Source organism: Strongylocentrotus purpuratus, unplaced genomic scaffold, assembly GCF_000002235.5.
Source record: "Strongylocentrotus purpuratus isolate Spur 01 unplaced genomic scaffold, Spur_5.0 spur5_scaffold_11, whole genome shotgun sequence".
NCBI lineage: Eukaryota > Metazoa > Echinodermata > Echinoidea > Camarodonta > Strongylocentrotidae > Strongylocentrotus > Strongylocentrotus purpuratus.
In genome coordinates this window covers 7,448,821-7,474,328 of record NW_022145596.1, presented here as the reverse complement: position 1 = coordinate 7,474,328, position 25,508 = coordinate 7,448,821, and the positions used below count along the sequence as shown (strand labels likewise).

At 38.5% G+C, this 25,508-nt stretch overlaps 1 protein-coding gene across 1 annotated transcript; it reads right to left on the bottom strand.

Moving 5' to 3' along the window:
• Positions 1 to 3,952: 3,952 nt before the first annotated feature.
• LOC115922194 lies at positions 3,953 to 24,633 on the bottom strand. The gene is made up of 2 exons (XM_030980523.1): positions 24,507 to 24,633; positions 3,953 to 5,216 (listed from the first exon to the last, which is right to left on the bottom strand). The coding sequence occupies exon 2, from the start codon at positions 5,053 to 5,055 to the stop codon at positions 4,357 to 4,359; it is 699 nt and encodes a 232-aa protein (XP_030836383.1). The 5' UTR covers positions 5,056 to 5,216; positions 24,507 to 24,633; the 3' UTR covers positions 3,953 to 4,356.
• Positions 24,634 to 25,508: the final 875 nt, after the last annotated feature.

The window sequence follows — 25,508 nt, the reverse complement described above, 5'->3', positions numbered from 1 at the left end:
GTAAGCCAGTATGTACTGATGTTCAACTCAAAGTACCCGCAATACATCATTCATTTGTGGCGTAAATCATTAGGGAATTAGAAATGTCAGATAGTTTTATTGATATTTGCAAATGTGACGGTACACGTACTTTTAGTGCAAACACCTCACACGCGAATATGATCCATCAGTGTTTGCTTCTTTCAAAAATAGGAAAATCCAACATTTGATCACAAAATAGTTACTTATTTCAATTATTCGATTTTCAAGTCTAGTTGTGTTTGTGGTGCTCAGATATATAGGGGAAAGGTGTATTTGCCTTCAAAATCATCTTGGGTGGATCCAAAATTATTTGCCCCCGGGTTGGGGAAGGAGGGGAGGGGGCACAATCATACATGTCAGACAACTAAACAGAAAGAAAGGTTATGATAACGTGTTTTTTTTTTCTTCTTCTTATTCCTCTTAAAATGTCGTCCTACTACAAGAGAGCAATCAAAAAAATGTTACGTTATGATATAATACAGATCGTTTATCGTTATATGCATGTAAACAAACATATATTTTATGTTTGTGTTTGATAATGTAAAGGGTTGGTTTATACAATAAGTAGTTTATGTCAATAAATGGAATTATATCACAAGCCATAACATTTTAGAATCACGCACACTGGCGCATGAGACAATGTTCGAAACTTTAGACGATGTCGAGAGCACAAACTACGTGACCAGCCACATTCATCCCTCCCGCACATTCCGCCATCTTTCCTTTCTTAGCCCAGATAATTAGGGACATTTTGGTGGAAAAATCCCAGGGGCAACAGAACGAATGGCACTTTTCTTTGAGAAGGTTAATGCTCTTTAATCTTTATAGATCATGTGTTTGAATGTGTAAGTCCCGAGGGCTCAAAACGGTGTCATCATAAATAGCACGCAACCCAAACCTCAAGAGATAGTGCATGCTCCGACTAGAATTGCAACGTGAGGTACGTGATCATAATAATGTGCGAGAGTAGGTGGATTCTTTCCCTCAACAACAGTAAGAATATCTCATATTTCGGCGACGAACACAGAAGTTAACCCGACAAAGCGAAACACATGGCAAATGTCCCCATCAGAAAACATAGCCTCCTTGCCACGGGTCACGGTATACCAAAGAAACTTATTAAATTGTAATAAAAGCTGTTTTCTTCCAAACCAGCGTCGTATTTCACGTTAAGGTATTCCTTCTGCATTCCAGCTGCCTTTGAACTCGTAGAAGATAGAGCGAGAAAGCAAGGGCTTAGCTCAGAACAGACGTCATAAAAAAAAACTTACTTCAGTTTCTATTTTTGTGATTACCCCTAACTATTGATATACCCACCTTCCTCTTTTTATGCTATTCATCGTGATAGCTCGGCATGGTTTATCTTTTATTCGCCGACATTCATTGATTCTGTCACCATCTATTATCAACTGACCTTGGATGTAGCACATGATAGCTTAACAAAACATAATCCAGTGCCATCGCGAAAATGAAACGCTAAAAAAACGTAAAGAGATAGCAGTATGACAGTTTTAGAATGATAGAACGTTCGACTCTGTGATTTATGTACAAATTTGGTATGACGAGAATGGTATGGATGGTTGATTAGAGAAGTCATGACATTCTTCTCTAACTTACCAGCGGCGTAGTGCGAGACCAGACATTATTAAGAGGGGACACCAATATTACTCGATGGATGAAAAGCAGATTCTTAACGAGGTCATCAATTCGGGGGAGGGTGTACAAAAGGGTTGCCGAGTCTTAATGAATGTTCCCTTTCCCCCTCCCCTTTTCTACTTCTATCTTCTTTATTTCCCCCCGCAATTAGAAGGGGGTATGTGCCCCCTCTTGCCCTATGTAGCTACACCACTGCAGTGTACAAGTATGGCTAATTCTACTGCATGACATGTCCTATTAACTAGACTCTTCTAAACCGCAATTTGACGTGAAGCACCCAATTAGAATCTCTAATGAATTCCTAAAGTTGCAATTTTAGAAGTTAAGAGAACTCGGACATAAATACGACATGACGGCTAGCGTGGTGAGAGCAGCGGGGGTCGTAGCTCTTACTGGGCACCCTGTGAAGATTTGATGGTGCACCCTAATACGGGTAGTTTCCAGGTTACTATAGCTATTAGATATCCAAACTTAAACCATAACTTCCTCCCTCCTTCTCAGCTTTAGGACAATTTGCTATAGAGATATACGATTGGTTCACCTTAATCGCAATTTCTCCAATCGATCGTTAAGTTAAAATTTGAAGCAAGTATATCAAACTCAGATTGAATTGTGAAAGTTTCGAATCAATGGCAAATCTCTATGATATAACAAAATGATATAAGAGGGTGAGGGGAAGGCCATATTCATAACTACCATCGTGAATGTTATCAGTTTGCAGCTAAGTTATTATGGTCCGCCTGGCAGTAGAGGGAAATTACCTTAATTCTTATCAGTCTATCAATCTAAATTTAAATCAAATCGTAGATCAAGTTTACAGAGATTAATAAAGAATAAAATCTTAGCAATCATCAGAGTTGACCCAAACCTAAATGACTCAAAACCGTGCATGCATTCAATGTTTTCGACATTATTTTCAGTCATGAAAAACCCACAATACTCCTGATACTTGATAATTACACGCCTTCGAGGCCTCTCTCATTTGATTGCATGTATTCAAGGATGATTCAACTCTTCACTAAAAATGGAAAAATTCGACATCCAATTTGGTTTCTTTTCTTCTTGTTTTTCTTCTTTCAAGCATATTGCGATAGGAGACGGGTCATCCATCACATATTCAACCCAAGCATTGTTCATGCGAAGACCAGCCTCAAAATAAAGACACCATCTGCAATGGCTGACAAAAAGAAGACCCCCAAAATCGGGATTTTTAAAAAATAATTCCTCTGTCACAACCCCCGAGCAATTTAAACTGATCGTTCTGATACAGGTGATGTGAAAACCGACATGAAATGAGCCAAATTTACAAAGATCAATCTCCGAAGTCTTACAATAGGAAATCTTATAAAAAATGTTGGAGAGTGTTACAAAGGCGTCCCTTGTTGATCTTACAAAGACACCGCGTTTAGACCGATAAAAACGGACAAAAAAAATGTAGTTAATGGGAGACGGATTCGAATGCAACGTACTTATACAAAATAATAATGGAATAACGTACACTATACGTTCAAATACAATAGAACAATACTATATGGCAATATACTTCATAAGTTTAACTTTGATTTATTAAATATTGATATATTACCATAGCAACTTCTACATTTATGTTCAGAAATGATTTCAGGTCGCAAAGTATGTTTCTAAGATGAACCAACTTTGTTAAAATTAGTTCAATGCCAACAAGTTCGCAACGTGCACCAAATAAACCAGAATTGTGCGCCATTTTGATTGGACATGAATGTAGTGATTCTATCTGTTGCCTGTTTAAACATTTTTCTTTAGTAGTATCATAATGCTGACAGGTCTGCTAACTACTGGCGCCATGCAAACCAGAATCGCGCGCCATTTTTGATTGGGACATGTAAATGTAACCTATGGAGCGTGGATCATGAATAGATATCACTAACTTTTGAATTGTACTTTTATGTTTTATTCGTGCGAGCTACTTTGACAAGTCACGGGCCACAAACCAGAATCGTGACATCTCTGAATAATGGCGGATTGTTAAAGAAAGAGGTGGGAGTGATAATTGTCGTGAATTGAATTCAAAGTTCTGATGGGAGCATTGGTTTGAAAAGATTCTAGTTCCCTTATTCAATTGCGTGGACCGTATTCTGTGTGTGCGTGTGAGGGGAGGAAGGGGAAGGCGCCGAAATTTATTGGTACGGGAGCGAAGACAATAGGACGACACGCGACACACGATGAACTTCGAGAATGGCTTCTCCCTCTTGTCATGGCGCCTTCGGCAAATCATTCAATCGGGCAGAACGAGAACTTTTATGTTTTGTTTTTGTTATAAATAAACAGACAGCATATGGGTTGTCATAAAATACAGCTTGTCAAACTGAAAGTATTTAGTTACAATTGGTGTGTATTGGCACGAGACAACTTCATTATTTAACCGTTCTTCCTCGTTAAGCTTTTTAAAAAGTTTATATTTTCGAGGAAGTCATGTTTACTTAATAGGAGACAGTACAAGTGTTTAGTTAATACCTTTATCAAGGCTTAACTCTATGCTTTGGTAAAGTAAATTTCGTCTGTGATGACATTCAGAACGTTGCATGTGGCAAACTAAATATGGATATTTACTTGCAATAATTGTTTTCTTTTTAATCGTTGAGATGTAATAGATAATTTTAATGGTTACAAAGTTTCTATTGATTTAAAAACAATGGATAATCATGCAGATATGTGTAACATGGTTTGATAAGGTTTACAAGGAGATAAGGAACAGTGTGACTCACCATTTGCCAACTTTCTTGTGAATTCGGTATCCTCAATTATATAATCCAAACCAGCTTGGGAATCCATTACTGCCTTGAAGCAGGCGACGCACTCTATCTGCGCGAAGGCATCAGCGATGCTCAGGGAGCGACGGCCAGGGCGGCCGGGACTGGCGTTAGCACAGAGCCGCTCTAAGGAAACGTAAAGTAATTCCAATCCGTGTAGCTCCAGGAATCGTAAAATCCATTGGCGATCGCAGCGTTTGAGCTGCCTCTTGAGTCGCGTATAGCTCTGAATGGAAGGACCACTCTGAATGAGAATGATAAGGCCCTTTGGATCGCCCGGGCCTTCCGCAGGACTGCTTGTACTACTGTTCTCACCCGAAGCTGAGTCATAGCCCAGTAGATCTTTGTGTATGCTCGACCGTACGAGCAACCACCGACCGGCGGCGCTATTTCGTTTCACACCATCGTCAGAAGCGGCGGCGGCGGCTCCCGCGCTTTCTGGACTGCGGGAGAGGATGTCGTCTGCGTGTGACGACCCTTCGACATCGTCGTCCTTGTCGACGTTCTCGATACGGACATCGGGAATGACAGGCCGTCTCTGTATGGCAAGAGACTGTGTGGGAGTCTTCCTACCATCGTCGTCAGCCATAGCAACGCGTCGTCCTCGTCGTCATCCACCAGGTCATCATTGTCTGGTTTTCAACGAGCTCATTCCGGACGATATAAAGGTCAATGCTTGTAAAATGTATTCAAACTCGGGAAATAGAAGTTCGGAATTTGCCCCTACAAAATGCCTCTTGTTCACAGCATCTGTGTTTGAAGGAGAATAACGGAGGGTAGATTATGATTAGATAATGGTGTTTCTTTTTTTTTAATGGAAAATTTAAAAATAAAGCGAAAGGTATTATTTAAAAAGTTAATAATAATAGCATGAAGTTTACCGAGGTAGGGGCATCAGACAGTTCTTTAAGCCTCTACTGAAATTCGGAGCGTTCTACTAGCAGTGGGTGTTGAAATATCAGTGAGTTAGGGTGGCAACCTAAGGTGAGAAATTAATATAAAGCTGTTTTTACAAATGTATACAACTACATGATGCCAAAACTAAATTAGGAAAGCATGTCTTCTTATTGATGTGTTTTAAATCAAAGTATTGATGACATGTGTTCAAAATCATTATATTCCTATGCTGTATTATCCAAGATTGCTATCTTTAGAAATGGGGTCAATGAACTTCGATGTTTGGCCATTCTTCACTAAAACAACCATGGTAATAGCCCCAGAACAGAAACATATGTTAACCATTTTTCTGGGATAGGAGACGTAGTTACCAAATTTAATTTTTCAGCAACTTAAGCTGAAAAAATGATTCACAGATATTTGTATTTGTCTATTTAAACTGGAACAGAAATGATGAAAGGGTGTTTCGCATTCAATATCGAACCTCTCTGGGGATACAGTAAAACTTTATTAAAATTGAGGAAGATATTTCTTTCATTTAACACGGTGGAAAGTGAATAATTTCCTTCCAAATGGTTTGCTTTCCAATACCTGATGTAAAATCTATCACAATTCAAACAACAGGTTTCACCAATCATAGCGATGGTCGTAACTACTTCCTTGTAAAATCGTTACAGCGCCATCTACGTTTACTGTCATGTCAACATTGGATCTCTTGGGTATTTCAGTAAATAAACTAATTCCATTTTATTGGAGACTCTTCCAATCATTGAATCATTTAAGTTTACGCCTGGTCTGAAAATAGAAATAAACCAACTCTAGTATCTTTATAATAATATAGTCTATTGGAAAATAGAAAATGGAGAAGTGCTGGATAGTGCTGGAAAGAATGAATGAACAAAGAAGCTTGAGAAAAACAATCTGGAGACGAAAGGAAAAAAGGATAGGGCACAGGGGGGGGGGGGTATCATGCTCAGGGACACCTTAGAATAGAAGATGGATGGAAAACGGGGAAGAAGAAAACCAATAATTTGGATGATGTCAGGCTTGGTAGGATCATAATACATAATGAAGAAGAAGGCTAAAGATAGAGAGAAATGTAGCAAGAGCTAAAGAAGGCTCTGGTGAGGTGACCTTTCTTTGGCGGAAAACCTGAGAGAGAAAAATAATATCATATAGTTCATCTGGACACATGTGTGCTGTTTTATTTCGATACTCAATAGATGAAATTATTAAATTAATTATTATAACCTACAGCTGCTGCACAGTCCACCTGCTAACTGATGATTAATGTTTTCCGTGTACGACGATCGTTTATAACATGATTGAGAAGGGATAATTACATTTAAATGAGAGTTAAGAACAACGATGTGGAGGTGTCGTGGTATAGTTGTTCATTAACTCGACTGTCAGTCAATAAATAGTGGGGGTTCCTACGGCAATACAATTAATAAACATTTGACACACTCCACCCAGGTGAAAATGGGTAACTAGCTATTATAACTATTATTAGTATTATTTGTATTATTTGTATCATCATTATTATCAAATGTAGCATATCTTGGGCTGTGAAGGCTCTGCAAGTGCGCTGTATTAATGTCGAAATATTCACAAAGTTTATAATTATTTCATGATTCTAAACATCTCCTCACATACATGACTTCCTTCTGTAAACGAAAATAATTGTGTTGTTGTTGTCGTTTGTTGGTGTTATCGGCGTTTCAATCTTTTTGAGAATATTTACGCCTTTCACTTTTTTTCCTTTTTTCCGTTTACTATTAATTCGTACTGTTCATAAAACTCTAGTTTTTGATAATGTTTTCCTTTCTTTTTTCTTCTTCTTTCCCTTCTTCATTTTCCTTTTTTAATAGCTTACTGGTCTGAGTGCCTACTCGTATGTTTATCTTTTTCCCCTTTATTTTCTTGATGAGGAGGGCTCGGGAGGGCTCAGCAATGGCGCACCTGCATCTGAAATAGCGGTCAACCGTTGCTTCATTGGTCTTAGGAGATCGGAAGGGACACTAAACCAGTGTGAGGGGTGTCAAAATGAATTCCCTCATGTACGCAGGTGTTTCATGGCACCTAGAATAATTTTCCCGTGTATGAAAGCGCAATGCTTCCGATAATACGATGATTTCGAACAAACTGGTTCATATTATTTTTCCTCTGTTTTTGTTGTTGTTGCTCGCTGTCACATTGTGTTCGCGGTTTTGCATTTCTATTAATAATGTTTTTGTTGTCATTCATGCATGCTTGATCACATGCATGGGAACATAATTGAAGAAAAACGAGAATATTAAAAGATTATCACATGAGGATAATGTATGCATGATGTGATGTACAAGTACACTTCATGAGACACTCACTAAATGCACTTAGAATTACGAATCCGTGACTTAATGGAGAGAAATGAAAATTGATTCGTGCTATACTTTGGACAGAGAAGAACGGTGGAAGGGAACGGAGAAGGGGAGGGTAGAGAGAGAGAGAAGAAAAAAAAGATAGAGAGAGAGAGGGGGAGAGGGAGAGTGGGAGACTAAGAGAGAACATCTGAAGAAGAAAGAGGGGAAGGGGGTAAAAAGTACAAGTAAGGGAAGAAAAGGTCAAACATCAGATTTGTTTTTACAATGGCTAGGAACATGATGAATATGTGAAAACATGTCGAAACCTAACTATTCAATCGATTCTTCTAAACTTCAGGACAGGGTTAAGGCCCGCCCCACAGATTGTATTTTTTTGTGCCTGGCAAGATTCCCAGAGCCCCTTTCGAAAACATAATAATGAAATAGTGTACAGAAAATTATGATAATTGAAAGTTACATGTTGATGGAAACTAAGCCACATTCCAATGGGTATCGGGGGAAATTTAGTAAAAAGATTGCAGCCAAGAGAAGTAATTGTAGGGGCAAAAACGAATTCATTTTTTTCTCTCTCTCACTTGAAAAAAGTTGGGGAAACTCCTTCTAGATTCGACCAAAGTACAGTTGATTGGCCGCTGTACCACGTGTATTGTGCCTTTGCGAGAGAGTGGTTTTGGGTTTCTCATGATTTCATGTCAATTTTTTGTTCTTCTTGGGGGGACTTTGGAGCTACCATTATCCTGTCGTGTTTAGATTGGCGTAAGGTATGTTGATTGAATCTCGTGATTCACACGCAAACTTGTCACCTCGACATCACCAAGAAATGTATTCTTGAGAACATGGACCTAGTAGTAGTAGGTTCATGTAAAGGATAAATGGAATTGGTATTAGGTTAGCTTGGGACATATTCAAATGTTAGGTGTGCATAATGCGTCAAGCCATTTCGATAGCGTTATTGCCTGCGCTGTTCAATCATATCTACATTAAAACGCGATGCGTCTTTCCGCTTGTGTGTTTACCTGCGCTATCTAATCGTAACCCCGTTGCACATGGGGCGCCATTATTTTGTCTGACGCAACACAGCGTCAGTGACTTATGCAATCTTTGACGCGCCTTTTAAAAGTGACGTCGTACGAGAAAATGATTGAAAAAGAACAGTGAAAACAAGGTGTTGAATCGCTTGCATCAGTTGGGCTAATGAACTTTACAGGTTTGTTAATAGCGCAATCGAAATGACGCCTCATGTGCAACGAGCTTAATGAATACAATGAGTCCATGCGCCACTAATTCAACGCAACGTTTCCCTTGTTCGTAATGTTTGTCACTCTCACATTTTATGTTAAAGACCACGTCAATCGATGATGCAGTCAAAATACAAAGTTCGTCAATATGGTCAAGAGCACCAAATTCGCCGGACGGATTTGATGACGATACTGAATCCGCCGAAGGTTCTGAAAATTCGTCACACCGGCTCACATTGGGTTTTGTTTAATTACACCAACAAAAAAAAACAACAAAAAAATCTAAACCTACGCTTCACCACTTGCTGTGAGTAATATTACACTTTGTACAGAATGGTATACCGTTATCTTAAGAGAGCCGACACGTTCTGGTTTCAGATAAGACTGGTTAAATGGTTTGAAGGTTGCTTTGATATCAGCCAATTTCTGTCAGTACTAAACTGATAGCATGATGTCATTGATGACGTCATACGTATAGGATGACTTAAAAATCAGTATTCGAAGTAATTTACCAACTACAGAGGTACTAAACGATTCAAATGCGAATTATATAACTAAACTTGAACAAGTATACTTTTATACAGATCCCTCACATCCACGGCATACCCAGATCAAATTCTGTTATCATGTTCATTTTATTTTCAACATATTGCTGTATTGATATTTTAATGTATATATTTTGTCGTTAACTTGTCAAGAGATAAGAGAGGTGAAGTATGAAGTATGATTAAGGCATGTGAGCATTGACGAGCATATTGTCCAAAATTGTTTAAAATATGAAATAGCATATATGGCCACTTTAAAAACAAAACCTCTCTCTCTCTCTCTCTCTCTCTCTTTCCCCCTTCTTCTTTCTATGACATACGGAGATGTTAAAAGACCTGATTTTTAAAAATCGCCAGTGTGACTGGACCTTCATTGGGTTCAACACGTGACTGCACCACCATGTTGATTCTACGACTAACCAATTGTTATATATGAAAGAGATGGACATTTGTTTAACATATGACCTTGTGGAAGTCTGAATGATATTACAATAATATGGACAATGTAACCCTAAAGGAAGTTTGCTCTCAAAATAGCTCCTTCATATACACCGAGCAAAATGAAAAATCAGCCCTTTGCCACAAAATATCCCAATGCCATCACCTTATGGAGTAATAAACTAAACCCAATAAGGTCCATTTCTTATAATAGATATTTCACCTAGAAATTGCATTGCAGTGTGTTCTGCTAAACCTGAAATATGCACTAATCCTCTGTCTTCCACCTTTAGAAGGGTTCTATTAAAACTAAAAGGCGCATCTTTAATGTATAACAATCATATATAATAATGTATGTACAGTTAGAATGTATAAAATTAACATTTAAACATTTCCAGTTGTATGGGCTCACGGCTATACGGCATATGGAGATATTAACAAATAATATAAAACACCCCCTCACTGAATCCATGTGGGATTTGGGTTCCGTGCCGAATCTTTGAGGGGCACAGGGTGCTATAAATGTACCCTCTCTGGTCCATTATTGTACCCCAAAGGTGCTATTTAAAGATTTACCTTTATCTCTTTACGCACATGCACTTATCTTTTTCTTTCAGTAGCTGCAGAAAGCCGACTATAACAAAACACGAGTGATTTTACAAATATACTTGACCTTTCGATAAAAGCGATATGAAAAAAAATTGTAAAATTGACTTTCATTGCCTTGAAGCCCTTGAAAACTGGCAAAATTCGCAGTGGTCAAGTGGCTCTTCACTACAGGGACCCCTAACAAACTACGTAGCCCCCAGAATTAAATAAAGGGCTCTCAGGGGTGATAAAGGCATTTTCTCTCCTTTTCCCCCCAAGAACGCAGACCAAATACAAGATTCCGATATGAAATACAAGTTCAAATAGACTTGCACAATAATGGATCGCATTTCAAAGGCATTTTTTATTTAGTTTCAACGCCGCAAACGTCCACTTAAACACGATGCATCAACAAACGTTTTGTCCTAAAGAGACAGTATTTTATAAGAATGCACATACGTTATTAGTAAAGTCACGCGCATATACAATAAATAAAGGGTGCAAAAGTTGAAAATGCATGCAATATTATTGCTCGCCAATGTCCGCAAATGAAACTAAATATTTGACAAAAGAAAAGATAGAGAGACACCCAAAGACGTACAAACCGAACATACTTTAAAACTCTTAGATCATCGATCATGTATATAGATGAAAATATCTTCTAACCAAAAATGTCGAAGATGTCACATAATCAACGAGGTCATGGAAATGTCGCACAGAGTATATCAATGAGCGTTTGCAAATATCTGTTCTACAATTTTTGGGGGGAACTTTTAACAAAAATAACTTTTTCGTGAATAGACATGACACAGCATCTATCATTTCTGTTGTAGAGCTCTGAATCTCAACTAAAGTACAACGTTACGTGCCCTCACTAGTAGGCTACGTCTTGAAATTTTACACATGTTTAATGTCTTTTGTTTTATGAGTTCATCGCTCAGTTCATTCATAACTCGATCGGTCTAATATCTTTGATTCATATACCCTACGTCTTTAAAAACTAACTAATTATGAACAGGATTCTAGTTTTGTTTTTGAAACGTAAACAACAGAGGATCCCTTAGTGTGAAGAACCAACAGGATCTTTAAATGTAAACATCTGTATTTTGAGAGAAACTAGGTTTTTGAAATAAAATGGGGAAGAAGTAGTAGAAAATGAAAAGAACGAAGAAAAGGGGAAGAAAATGAAGAAGGAGATTGCAGGATGGATGACGGTTCAGTTTCAGAATCAGATTGAAAACGCATTTATTTCCCGATCGCATCACAAGATACGAGGATACAAAAATCAATGTTAACATTAATACTTTGAGGAACGAGGCGAAGTTCCCTAACAGCACGAGTCTTGCGATGTTGCCGCCATAATGAGGCAATGAAGACATGGGCAAGTCCGAGCCATTTTGTCCCATATTATCCACCACATCTAAGATTTTAGTATATCTGATGATGCTATCAAGTTGATAGACTTACTAGACCTTGAATCAAATAAAATATCGAATGATATGATATTTTGATGTCAATTTATGCTCACAATTCTATACTACAATAAAAACATATCCTTGACTTACCCTCATTCACTACGTGATAAAATACTGAAAACGTAAATATCCTAAAGAAAGAAGGAGAACATACTCAGCTCATTATATTCAGTACTGTATCTATATTTATCTATGAGTCTTGTGATAACGCATGTACATCATATCAGGTGGAACATCTGCTCGAATCAGCCTGCTACGAGGTTTGTGCCTGGCGTAGCGACGGTGAGGGGGAGGGGGTGTAGGGGCTAGACTCTGTATGAATCAAACCGATAATAGATGGCCACTTTAAAAAAGAAAAGCAAGAGACAATAAGGAATATGGAAGATGAGACGTACGACCCCTTCGAAACTCTCTATTTCATCTATATATGATGACTAGCCCCCCCCCCCCCCCCCCCCCATGTTCTGGACATTGTAGCTTCTCATATTACCATGCCACCGCATGAACCGATCATATCAACTAGAGTACGTATAAAGGGGGAGAAGAGAAATAACCCCCTCAACCTCCATCCCTCCTCGCATTTCATTCTATCTAGGGATGTGTACCGCCACCCCTACCCCCTTGAGTAGACTTACTGCTATGCCACTGTAATTTCATAGAGTACTCCTATCACATGAATTACAGTAAGACAAGAAAAATACGCGTTTTCATTGAACACCTGACAAGGTGCGGGGTATACCAATCCGATAATAAGCATAGTACTCTCCAGATAAATGTTTTTTTTCGTTGATATCAATCGTATAGAATCTCTTATCGCAAATTTCAATCCGAAATGTCCAACATGCAAGGCGGTGTCGTCATAGAGAGAAAGGAGAGATAAGGGGTTGGAAAGAAAGGGAGAGGAAGATGAGAGAGAGATAGAGAGACAGAGAGAGACAGAGAGAGAGAGAGAGAGAGAGAGAGAGAGAGGAGGGCAGATGGAGAGGGAGGTGCACAAAGTATTTTGGCTAGACACCATAAATTGAACAAAATGACCAAATTGGTAATGATGTGATAGGTTGTTAGCATGTACTTAATACGTGGAACAACCGATTGTTGTTGTTGTTGAGGAGGTCTAGATCAGAGAATACCGCGCAATGGCGACGATTTATGTTTCCTTTATTATAATTGTGATATTAAAGCAACTCTAAAAAGGATGCTACATGTATATCAAACCAGGGGCGGCGATTTCTTTTCATGACCGGGGGACGAAATGCGAGGGACCAGGGAGCATAGTGAACGAGAGGGGCGAAGGTGACGGAAGTGACTACCCCCCTCACAGGTCTTTGTAGTTTTGTTTACAGATTGTCCACAATATTTACACAGTTAAAAATTTAGTGAACATGTTGTTTAAAAGTTTAAACAACTGTTGATTAACGGGTGACCTGATCTAAGAGTTGTTTAAAATGTTAAGCAACTCGAGTTGTTTAAAGTTTAAACACTTAGTTGATCAACATTTTGAACAACTTGTTTAAAATCACAATTTAAACAACTGGTGTTGTTTAAAGACGGTTGTTTAAAACGGAGCTGTTGTTCAGTGGGGGTTGTTTACACCAACTGGGTTGTTTAAAGAAAGTTGTTTAAAACGGAGCTGTTGTTCAGTGGGGGTTGTTTACACCAACTGGGTTGTTTAAAGAAAGTTGTTTAAAAAGGAGCTGTTGTTAAATAATAATAATAATATTGGATTCTTATATAGCGCACGTATCGACCTTGCAAGGTCCTCAAGGCGCTCCAACATTACCCGGCTATGCTAGGCTGCCATAGGACATTAGTTCCGCGGCGGGACTCGAACCGTGGACCTTGTGATCGACAGTCCGGCGACGTTTCCACTCATCCACGACACGTCTACAGCTTGGTTGGCCATGATTTGAAACAAATCTTTTAGCCAACGCGCACTTTACTGGCACGTGACACATGACGTCATATGTAAACAACACTGTCTAAAAGCTCTCGTATAGTAAATAAAGCAGTCATTAAATTTTAAACAGCGAATGTTTAACAAAATTACTTTCGTTTCGAGCAACATTGTTTACAATTTGTTCAACTGTTGTTTAAGATAGTGTACAACTGTAAGTGAACATCACTTTTTTAAGCAGCGTTTTTACTGTGTACTTCTATATTTTGAAGGCGGATATCGTGCGAGGGAGCGTATTGACTACAAGGCATTCACAAGTGCCTCTCTCTACCCAGGTGCAGGGATAGCAGGTGGGATCTCTTACTTGAAATGTACTGACAAAAGCTAGTGTAATCATCATAAAGAGTCCTTAGAAAGAGGAAAGAGACATGCTGTCTAGAAACGTTTCAAAATGGAATGTTTTCATCGACATCGTTATCATATTATCGTATTACTATTTTTAAATTGGACATTAATGTATTAGCCAGGGAGCTGACGCACAAATTAGGTTTCGATCTGGTATTGCAATTTAACTGCTAAGTTGCTAACTGTGTCATCCCTAAAATATCAGTACACATTCATGACATTAATGTTAGAACATATGCTAGTCATTGCAATCCTGATAAAATGGTTTTACAGTCATTTTGGTCTGATGAAAATTGTTGTACATCAGAACGGAATGATTCATAATCTTAATTTTTAAATTTCAGTCCCCCAACTTAAATAAAAAAGAATAGAGATAATAGTCATTTCATCTCCATATCACATGGATATGGCTTTATTTTCTGTCTCGATAAACTTCGTCGAACTAAATTGGAAAATGAATGATCATATATTGGTTCTGTCAATGTTTGATTCGGGATTAGACTATGGGAGATTACAGACTACCGATCCGATTGAAGTCCAGACACTAACTTGTGACCTGTTCGGGACATGGTGATTTACAAGTATTCCTTCCTACAAGTACCCATTTGAAACCTGGGTGGAGAGTAGTAAATGCAGATTAATGTCTTGTCAAAGGACATTAGTGTCGCGGCGGGACTCGAACCGCGAGCCCTGTGATCCGCGACAAATGGGAAAGTTGTCCGCGATTGCATCACAAGGACATTATTGATTCAGCAAATTTCATAAGTTCATAACTTTTTCAATTTTTGTCCGATTTCATTCAAACATTCCCCATTGTGCTTCCCTGATTTTCTGCTTTCATCTAGAGAGGTTTACTATCAAGGTCGGATTTCCCTTTAAGATTTCACATATCTGTAACATGGCAGAAACTGACCGTGTGAGATATGATCAAACACGATTAATCATTGATGATCAATGACCAATATAGAATGCAAACACCAGGGGGGTGTTTTACAAAGACTAAGAACGACTTCAAGTTGGACTTGACTATGGCAGGCTATTCATGCCACTGCTTGCTCTCACAATTCCTAACATTGGTCTCTCAAGGGAAGTGCAAGTCGTGGTCACAAATCTACAGAATTTACAATTTTTGATAATTCATTAGTGAAGGAAGGGGTATTATCTGAAGATCATAATGGTGATGGCAACCAGTGGTATGAACGGCCTGCCATAGTATGATAATGAAAAAAATACAATCAGTGTTATTGCTTTATGGGTAAGTACAAGATACATGTATTGTGAACATAGATTTAAACAAAATATCATTTTATTTCAAATTTTGTCCGATTCAAGCTCTAGTAGGGCAATCAGCTTGATACCAGTCACGATTATACTGAAGCCTTTTATTTGGTCGGCAGTGTATTATGCGACATTATAGTTTGGCCTGGTCAAGGCAAACAAGAAAAAGAAATTCTTTGGTACATGGAGTTTCTATCCTTGTTTTCTCTCGCTCAGACGGTGAAAACAACGACGGATGAAATTCCCCAGGCCAATACATCCTCAATGATGTATTTTTGTGCATAAATTTGTTATTGCACTAATTTGATGCCAATGCATGAATGGAACATAAATCACGATGCCGGTAAATAGTGCCTCACAGGCAAATTAAGAGGAAAAGGCGGAAATATAAAAGCTCTAACGAGCTTACTCTAAACCCCTGCATGATAATCTTTATGAAATAAAGATAACTGATTAAACCAGAGTAAAGTGCGACACTCGTATGAAACACATGAAAGTCCAGCATGAAGATTATGGTAATTTCCGAAGCTTAACCTAGAATACAGCACAACATGTAGAATGACGTATATGAATGAGATATGTGAGAAACTTAGAATGCACAACACAGACAGTCGTCAAATTGCATATGAGATTAACTCTTGAGCATAACATACCCAAACGTTTAAATACCATGAAAGGCACCGCCCCACCTAAACGATAACCATAACTTATCCCATAATCTATTTATCTTTTTCTTTTTGGGAGGGGGAGCCTTTGGGTCCTGGGTCGTAATAACGAGATATTCATCAAAACACCACGATATAAGGAAGTTAAAAAAGAGACATAATTGCTTATTGACGATCGTGAAGAATTCATCATCATCATCATAATTGGCACAAAGAAGACTAGAATAACAAAAATATATATTATCGATTCGAAGTCCACCACGTAAAAAAAATATATATATAGAAAATGCAGATTTTACTAGATAAAATTATTCTGAAGATGAAAGAGAATTGATATTACGATAAAGAAATGACCTTGACGCAGCTATGTGGAGAGGGAACAGAGGTGGCACATATTATAAAAGTAGAGAGAGAAAATGGAAGGACAGACAGACACAGAGAGAGAGAGAGAGAGAAAGAGAGAGAGAGAGAGATGTACATAGACAGATAGATAGAGAAATAGAGAAATGGAGGACAACAAAGAAAAGGTTTAGGAAACACGAGAACTTTACAAGAATTCAAAATCAAATGTATTGAATATAGAATCCAAACATGTTGAATCTTTCTCATTTGGTGAACAAACAATAAACAATAAAAAACATTATATTGTAAAAGAGATAACTTTGTCCCCCTATAAGTATCAGAATGACAATTAACAGAAGTAGCAAAAGATGATGCTTCCCCTCCAACGTTCTCCCTCCAAGACTCATCTTCACTCCTTTGGATTCAATCCATGTTTAGTTCGACCAGTCCCCCCCCCCCCCCCGCGGCCGCCCCTGTGATTGGACCAACACGCCACTTTTAATATCCCAAGTGGCGCCGACGACGTGTGTAGAAACAATACAAGTTTTAACTGTCCGACTATATACATTGTTTGCTTCGTGCAGCCAAATGCATAAAATATTTCATTCGAGATCACTATCATCCATAAAAAAGTCAATAAATTCCGTTTTGTCCATATTGTATCTGATCGAAAACAACTTGATAAATGAAAATACATTAATTTCTAATAGAGATTTATTTCACGCTCATTCCCACGGTTTCCGTTTGGCTATTTCGTCATAATACTCTATTAAATGCACATAATCCTCTGGGCAAACCGTAATGGTTGATAATAACGGGGTATCTTGCATAAGTAAAGATTATTCACAAACACTGGGATTTCGTCAAATCGAACCAAAATTAAAAAAGGACAACCTCGGAAGTGACCTGATGACCCAATCTTAGCGGCACCCCCGCAGTGCACTCTGTTGTCAGTTTAGCCCCTAAATGTAAGACAAATAAAAACAAAAGAGAGAAGGTAAAAAAATCTCCTCGAAGTCAGATTTGTATATCTATGAAAGCAAGTCATTTTTGTTCGAGTGTGGGGGGGGGGTAGTAGTGGGGATCGCAAAATTGGTATGTTGTGCCGGCAAAAAGAACAGGAATAATCGGCTGAACATTGAACCAGGGCAGAATATTAAATGTGCCGTAAAAAAAAAATCTTCAAATCCCACTACGGGAGGGGATTATTACTCCACCCCCCCCCCCCCACCCACTGCCCCCTCATTGTTAACGTATTGTATGTGACTTTCAACTTGTCTGATTGGAGTAAAAGGGGCACTAACTTTGTCTTAAATATATAGCCCGTCTGGCTCTACAAAAAGACGAGAGACTGCTTAAAAATTGTACTATAGACACAACGTTACTAAACAAATAATTAGTACGTAATTTCTTTGGTTGATCTGGATTGTATGCACTGGCGGTTTAATGGGATTAAGAGCCCAGTGCACTATTCGTATAAGAGTATATAGGGGAAACCCCAGGGAAGTGGTCCACCAGCACATCCCTCGGAGAGGACCTAAAGCCGTCGGTCCTCTGGTTGCTTACTACTAACAAGCATAATGCTTTCTTAGCAGTCAGGTAAAATCACAACCACAAAAAATCCTCAATCAGTTATACCAGAAAGAGAGACCTGAAGGTAACTTTTCGCCTGCAGGCACAAGTGACGCCAAATAATTAATAATAATAATGATAAATTGGCTGATAACGTGCATTTTGAACATACTAAAAAAGTGACATGAAGAAGCTCTCTTCTTTCTTGGATAAGAATACTCTTCAGATTACTTTGCATGTCATACTTCGTGGAAACCCGAAATACTGCCTTCCATCACATTATTTATCTTTCGGCAAACTAAGAGATATTTTAAAATGATTTATTCAAGCAAAGAACTAGTCTGTGGGAGAAATAGACAAAGTTAAAATCACACTGACACCACAAAATCTTCTACTCACCACAATTATCGAATTGATTCGACTGCGATATAAATACCGAGATAATTTCCAAAGTGGTTAAGAGAACTCAAATCGTCTGCGACCGGCGCAAATATTTGCTTTGCCTGTGAATAACCGACTCAATTTACTATAAGCTCTTCATCGACTGGGTAAGGTGGCGTTGGCCGCGGTTGTGTTGCAGTGTTTACGGCGGGGTCTCCACTGTCTCCAGCCGAAATACATACGATACGAGTGGGACTGGGCAATTGGAAACCGAACTATTGTCAAGCCAGGGTCAATAGAGCTTGAAATTCACACGATTTTTCGTGGATGAATGCTTAGTAAAGACGAAGCAGAGGGCAGTTTGAATCTTTGGGTAGATCTGTGCTTTATATATTCAAGTCCTGGCTAGGAAATAAGTAGATAATGATATTATTAAGTACTAGAATAAGTATTAGAATAATAGGAGGCCTACTTATTGATAAAATTTTAAACTGGTAAAAACAGTCGTTTACCTAGATTTAATGAGCTTTAATATAAACACTTAGAAATTAAATTGGAAGAGAATTTATAAGAAAGAGGTCTGAACATGTTCATATTACTTAAATAAATTTCCTTTTGCACAAAACACTACAATACAAAGACAAATTATATCGAAAGTGAACGAAGCAAAAATCTGTTAGAAAAACAAAGATGTGCTGGGTACCCGACTATCATAGTAGGAAAAATAATTTCACACACTTAAAAATATCCTACTTTGTGAGGGGATCCCCCCTCCGAGACCCTAACTAAACAAAAAGTCTGGTGAGATGCAAAAAAGTATCATTATTGCTGAGCGCTCTCCCCCCCCCCCCCCCAATAATGTGACTAACCTCCTTCACAGACCCTCACAATTCGTCCACTTATCAGACTAGAGCCCTCCCCCGCCCCCCCCCCCCCAATTTTTCATGACTAAACCCAGGCTACGCCACTATGTGGGTGTCGACGGCGATGACAGGTGTGGTATATATATTCGTCGATGCTGCGAGCAGAATTAATATTTATTTAATGGAGCGATAAGATAGAGATCATCTCTGAACACGTGGTTATGAATCAGGTGTATGCCATGTGGGTGCGGTGTGTGTAGAGTCGTTGCAGACACTGGTGTAGCGTCAGTGGGCGTCAAGTCGGTGGCAACCCCCCCCCCCCCCCAATCCCTCCTTCCGCTTGACTGGACACCATTGGTTCAAGCGCAAACACCCAACTTTTAAGAAAGGTTTGATGTAAAAATCTGTCTAATGCATATGGGTATATATTCTATGGATTGCGACGATGGTAATTATGGAATTCCTTTCAATTTCAACCCTGGATTTATTGGTTGCTGCAAGGTTAGGGTCGTTTTTAACGCGTAGGATTTTTGTTTTACTATTCTTATTGTAAATGTAAATGGATATACCTTACTCAGCATTGAGCATTTTAAGATTTGAATGGACTTACAGCATTGGTTGCAAGCTCAAACTCGCCAACTTTTAAGAAGGTTTGATGTAAAATCTGTCTGATGGAAATGGGTATATATTCTATGGATTGCGACAATGGTGATTATGGAATTCCTTTAAATTTCAACCCTGGTTTAATTGGTTGATGCAAGGTTAGGGTCGTTTTAACGCGTACGGAATATTGTTCCTACTATTGTTAATGTAAACAAACAATTACATACCTTACTCAGCATTGGGCATTATAATTTGAACATTTCAAGATTTTTTTTCCTGATATTTTGAACCAAATGAACGCAGGATTCATTTACTTTCTCAACTGCATTCAATCAGCAGATGTATGAGATTTATTGTATTATTACCAACGCTCCTTCTCTCCCCTTTCCTTTTCTTCTCTGCAAGTCACACTCTTTTTTATTTTTATTTTTATTGTTGTATCTAAGTTGAGGGCTGCGGGCACGTCAAGCTACTTTGCTTATTTCTGTAGCCCTCCTACATATAATGTATGTTAATTATGCATTCAATATATTTGTTTAATTTCGTTTATTATCTGTATAAAATTATATACACTTAACATATTGTATCAAACCATAGTATGTTCATGAAAATGTATGATGAAAAAAAAAAAGATGCAGAAACCAATAAATCAAATCAAATAAAAACTATATTTAAACAACGAGTTGAAAGGGGAAGGACAATTTGACACATTTTGTGTGAAAATAAAGTCATAACAATTAAAATTGTTTCCCTGTTGTCAAGGCAATAACATTGGTCTTAAGATAATGCCTGAGCACAAACAGAGGGATAAGGGAACACCCTAGTAAATACTAGTCATAACGAATAAGTTGTCAGACAATACTAAATATACAGTCTTGCGGTTTTTAGATCGGAAGGCGTGGTTAAAGAACAAAAACTCACATATGTCATGAAGCGTTAAAACAAATAATGTCATTTTATTTGCAATTACTGTCTTTTATCCGTGCATTCACGCGTCATGTGAAACGATTACTATAACAGTTTATACGTTGTGGGAAAATTTTAAAAAAGTAAGGCGTTCTATGTTATTTACATTTACAGATGGTTGCTATGTGAAAATTAGTGAAGGCGATATCTTCCTCTGCTCTTTCTCCAAGAATTTCATACGTCATATATTATATACACTTTATATCGCGTTCATGTCATTTTAGAATTCAAATAAAATTTCAAAAGGCCTACAAGTAACTGTATAGAAGGAAGTTACAGTGAACAGGATTGGTCACAACTTAGCACAAAGCACACAAAATTCGTTTGTCACATACTGGCAATCAGCAAATTAATATGTTTTTAAAACTAAGATTAAACAAGTCCATACCTTAGTCACAATCTACTATAGTGTATTATTTGCTTCCTAAAATTAAAATAACTGTTATTGATACAGTTATAGTCAACATTGATAAACACTTTAATCTGCAGATTACCTAAACTCTTTACCACTTTCCACAAAGTAGCGGTAACAAATCTATATGCTTGATTAATAAAAACATTTCACTATCTTTACTGTAGGGGCTAAAATATTGTGCTTTGTTTTATGATGATTATCTGCTAAGTGGCATTGAAAGGAATGCGTCAATCTGCAGATTTGAAGTCATTAATCACTTTCTATTTAGCATTTCGTGGAATATAAGAAGAATATCGCAGCATCGAAAGAAACAATGGACTGTCAACATGTACGTCATGTAGCATGCATGAATCCTGTCTTAGCATACAAGAATTAATGTGATAGCATACAAGAATCTCGTGGTATCACATACAAAGGTGTTTTGGTAGCATAGCCTGCCTGCATGCCTGCCTGCGTTGATGTAATTTGGTGTTATGAAGCTTTGATTGATAAGCCGTGTATTTAGCCATGCTTGATCGATGGTGTGGACAGGCTACGTCCTCTGGTATATTAGAAGGCGTCATCTTCTCAATAATCACACTTTTACATCACCCATCCAACCTATACTACCAGGACAACAAGCAAACAGGGGTGACTGTTTGGTGGGTCAGTACCCCCCCCCCCCCCCGGTCCCCATCAGGAGATGTAGCCTGAGATGGTGGGCGTATGGGTATATACCCTACATCAACCCATCTGGTATACACTGGGATAATGGTAAAATAGATGGGTAGGAAGGTGAAAGATAAACACATCTTCTGCTCCCCCCCCCCCCCCCCACCCAAAGCACAAGATAGAGACTGGAATGGAGCGTGGGTAGGTGAACGACCCTTTCCACCAGTATAGGTAGGCTTAGATAATGGGTGAGTGAGAGGGTGTGAATAGACACCCCATGTATACCTCCCCCCTCCCATCATCAAATTGAGACTTGGATGGTAGATGGATGGGTAGGCATATATAGAACCCAAATCCCGTTGATAGATTTAGTATTAAATGATGACTGCATGGCTGCTTAGTAGATCCTTATCCCATTATCCAAAGTAGATGTAGACTGGGGTAATTAGTGCATGACCATACCCCCCCCCCCCCATCAGCAGATGGAGCCTGAGATGGTGGATCGGTGAACTTAGACAACCCTCCCCCGTCGCTATATAGAGATTAAAGGTGATGTGGTGGGATGGTGCACATTAAGGGCGTGACTGACGGTTAGTGAATGGGGGGGGGGGGGTGGTTGAATGGCTATCAACCCCATTTCAAATTTTTGTCGGTTAACAAATTTAGAAATGTTGATGGTATTATGGTAAATTGCATGTCCTTAAGCCCTGCTGATGAATAACAAATTCTAAAGATGTTTTTCCTTCTTCTTCTTGCTTGATTGCTTGCCTGATAAATTTCTTTAATCCTCTACGATTAAACAAAATTCCCTGGTACCATTCTTACCATTGTCGGCAAACTGTAAATCTGAGGACGCTGTTTTTTGTTGTTGAAAATGTCGGTTTTCGCTTGACACCCCCCCCCTCCCCCATCTAATTTCAAACAGGAATAGCGAAGCCCCCCCCCCCCACCCCCTGAACACACACTCATCCACAAAACTTGCATAAAATACATAAAGCGACAAATGTGCCCCATTCTTGACAAGCAGTATATTTGAAGGGGTCAATAATACGATTTTTCACTTCTCTCCTGATAACGATGAGAAGGTAGCTAAGTCCACTGGCATTGTTAGCGCAATGAAGTACTCACAATATGAGTACCGCAATAGGTCATAGGCACCATATTTTTACAAACATCTGGTGATATCTAATGTTATATTTATATGAAAATAATAAGTTATGAAGAAAATGACAAGTTTCGCATGTGTACCCTTCCTATCTGCATTGTCCAAATAGTAAATACGAACAAAGTAAATGGCAAAATACAGTAACCTCTCTATAAAGGTCACCTGTCTATAATTATATAGTGGCCATCTTTTCTGTTTCCCATGGGTGATCCAATGCTTAAAACTTTCCAACATATCTTAATTCATGCGATGCCGCCAAAAGCATGACAAGAGAACAATTTTGTAAAATTAATCAGACTTACCTTCGCAGCTTAGTTCACAACAAGGCGACGCGCATTTCATTTCACAGTGACGTCGTGAATGGAACACAAGATGTATAGAGGAATAGTTTCGCGAGTTCTATATAGTGATGAACATTAATTACTGTCAAACCTATGGAGAATGTTTCCCCAAGTAGCTTAAAGTAGATTGCTGTCCTTTGCAAACTATTTTTTGCAGTAAAAATAGATCACAACTTCTATTTCTTATAGAGCTAGATTTGATACTAATAAGGCTCAGCTCACGCACTGCAGTAAAATGCTTTCATGCGATGTTCTAACTTGTGAATGTGAAAACCCCAAAACGGTCTATACAGGCGATGAGTGGTCGGAGTCTAACTTGGTCATATTTACCAGTATTTATGTTCTTTGAAATCAAATTAGGTTAACTTTACAGAAAAAATGTGAATCTGTGAAAGTCAATCAAATTACATTCATGCATCACTAACGATGTCCTCAAAATCTGGAATGGAGTCCTAAAAAAACAACAAAGGCACCCCTATTGTGAATATTGGAGGTAGCTGTGACGACACCTTCAAACTTGTGACTAGGCCAGCTCCCCGACTATTCCCTCAACAATCGAAATAAAGATGGTGACCTGTTTGACACAATAAAACTTTTTGAAAGTCGACAATCCAGGGGCTAACCTTTCAAACAGTGTCACTTTCTTGCAAAATTATTTTGATGGTTGGGTGTAAAAATCATGGAAATTTGAAATAGTTTTTTTTTCCTCGGTGCGACACTAATGCTTTCTTTGCATTCAATGTAAATAAAACAAAATATTACGTTTTGATGATGAATGCTGTAATCCGCATTTAAAACCGAATAAAATCTTGAGTTATGCAGTTGAAAAAATAATTATCTGTTCAGAAATGAGAGAGACGCCATAGAACATAATAAAACATTTCTAATTTGATGGAAGCAATTTTGCCATGCGGATAAAATGTTGGCGAATATTTGAACGGTGATCACAACTTACCTACCAAACTTTTGATGCTGCAAACTCATCACACGATTACTATTCCCTTCCTGCAAATCAGAATCCACCTTCCACTGCTCCCATATGTATTATCCTTTTGCATCCAGGTGCATACTCCCTTGGCGCACCAGCGAAAGTGAGCAAAGCGCGGGAAACAGGCGACAACAAATTATGTACCAGCAGACGACTGGGCCATGAACGTGCTCAGCGACAGAAAACAGTTTGCTCATATTGCTTTCGATAGCAAACGAGACTGTTCTTTAATACAGTTGCTTTCTTCAATTTGTCAACATTCCTGTTTAATTGTGGCCGTTATTCGATGAGGAAAAGGGGTCGAATTTGATTGCCCCCTTCTCTCTTTCGTTGTTGCTCCAAGATGGGACCTTTCCTTTGTATTTAAGAAAGTGGTGTTGATTTTAGGCTAAGCGTACGAAGGGCCCTTGCACTCTCGGGATCATTTGATACCAGTATTAAAATTGGTTATTGGATGGCGATAGGAGTTCAGATAAAATGAAGACATTCCGGGGCAGATTTCATGATTTTCTGTTTGTTATTGTTGAGGATATTTTGTGTTTGTTTATCAAAATACGCATACAGTAATGTGCACTCGTTTGGTTGTCATAACTGCCCCTGGGAGGTTTAGATGAATAACAGTAGCAAAACAGAATTACTCCATTCACATAAACATGACAAAGCATATGGAGGTTTTGAACGGCAAACCGAAACATTCTTCACTTCTTAAATCTTTTCCTGCCTTACTTATTATGCCCATATCCCGAAAAGAAATAGCGATGGGTTTACTCTATTTTGCTGTCTTTGTTTGATAACTCGTGAGCCCCCCCCCCCCCTCCCCCTCGTCGTTTTTTGTTTGGTACCCTTCCACATCACATGGTTTCTTTTATAATTATAATCATACACACCTTGATACTAATATATTCAGGGTGTCAATTCTTTTTATCTCTCGGCTTTTTCCTGCATTTCTATTCCTTAAGAAAGATATAT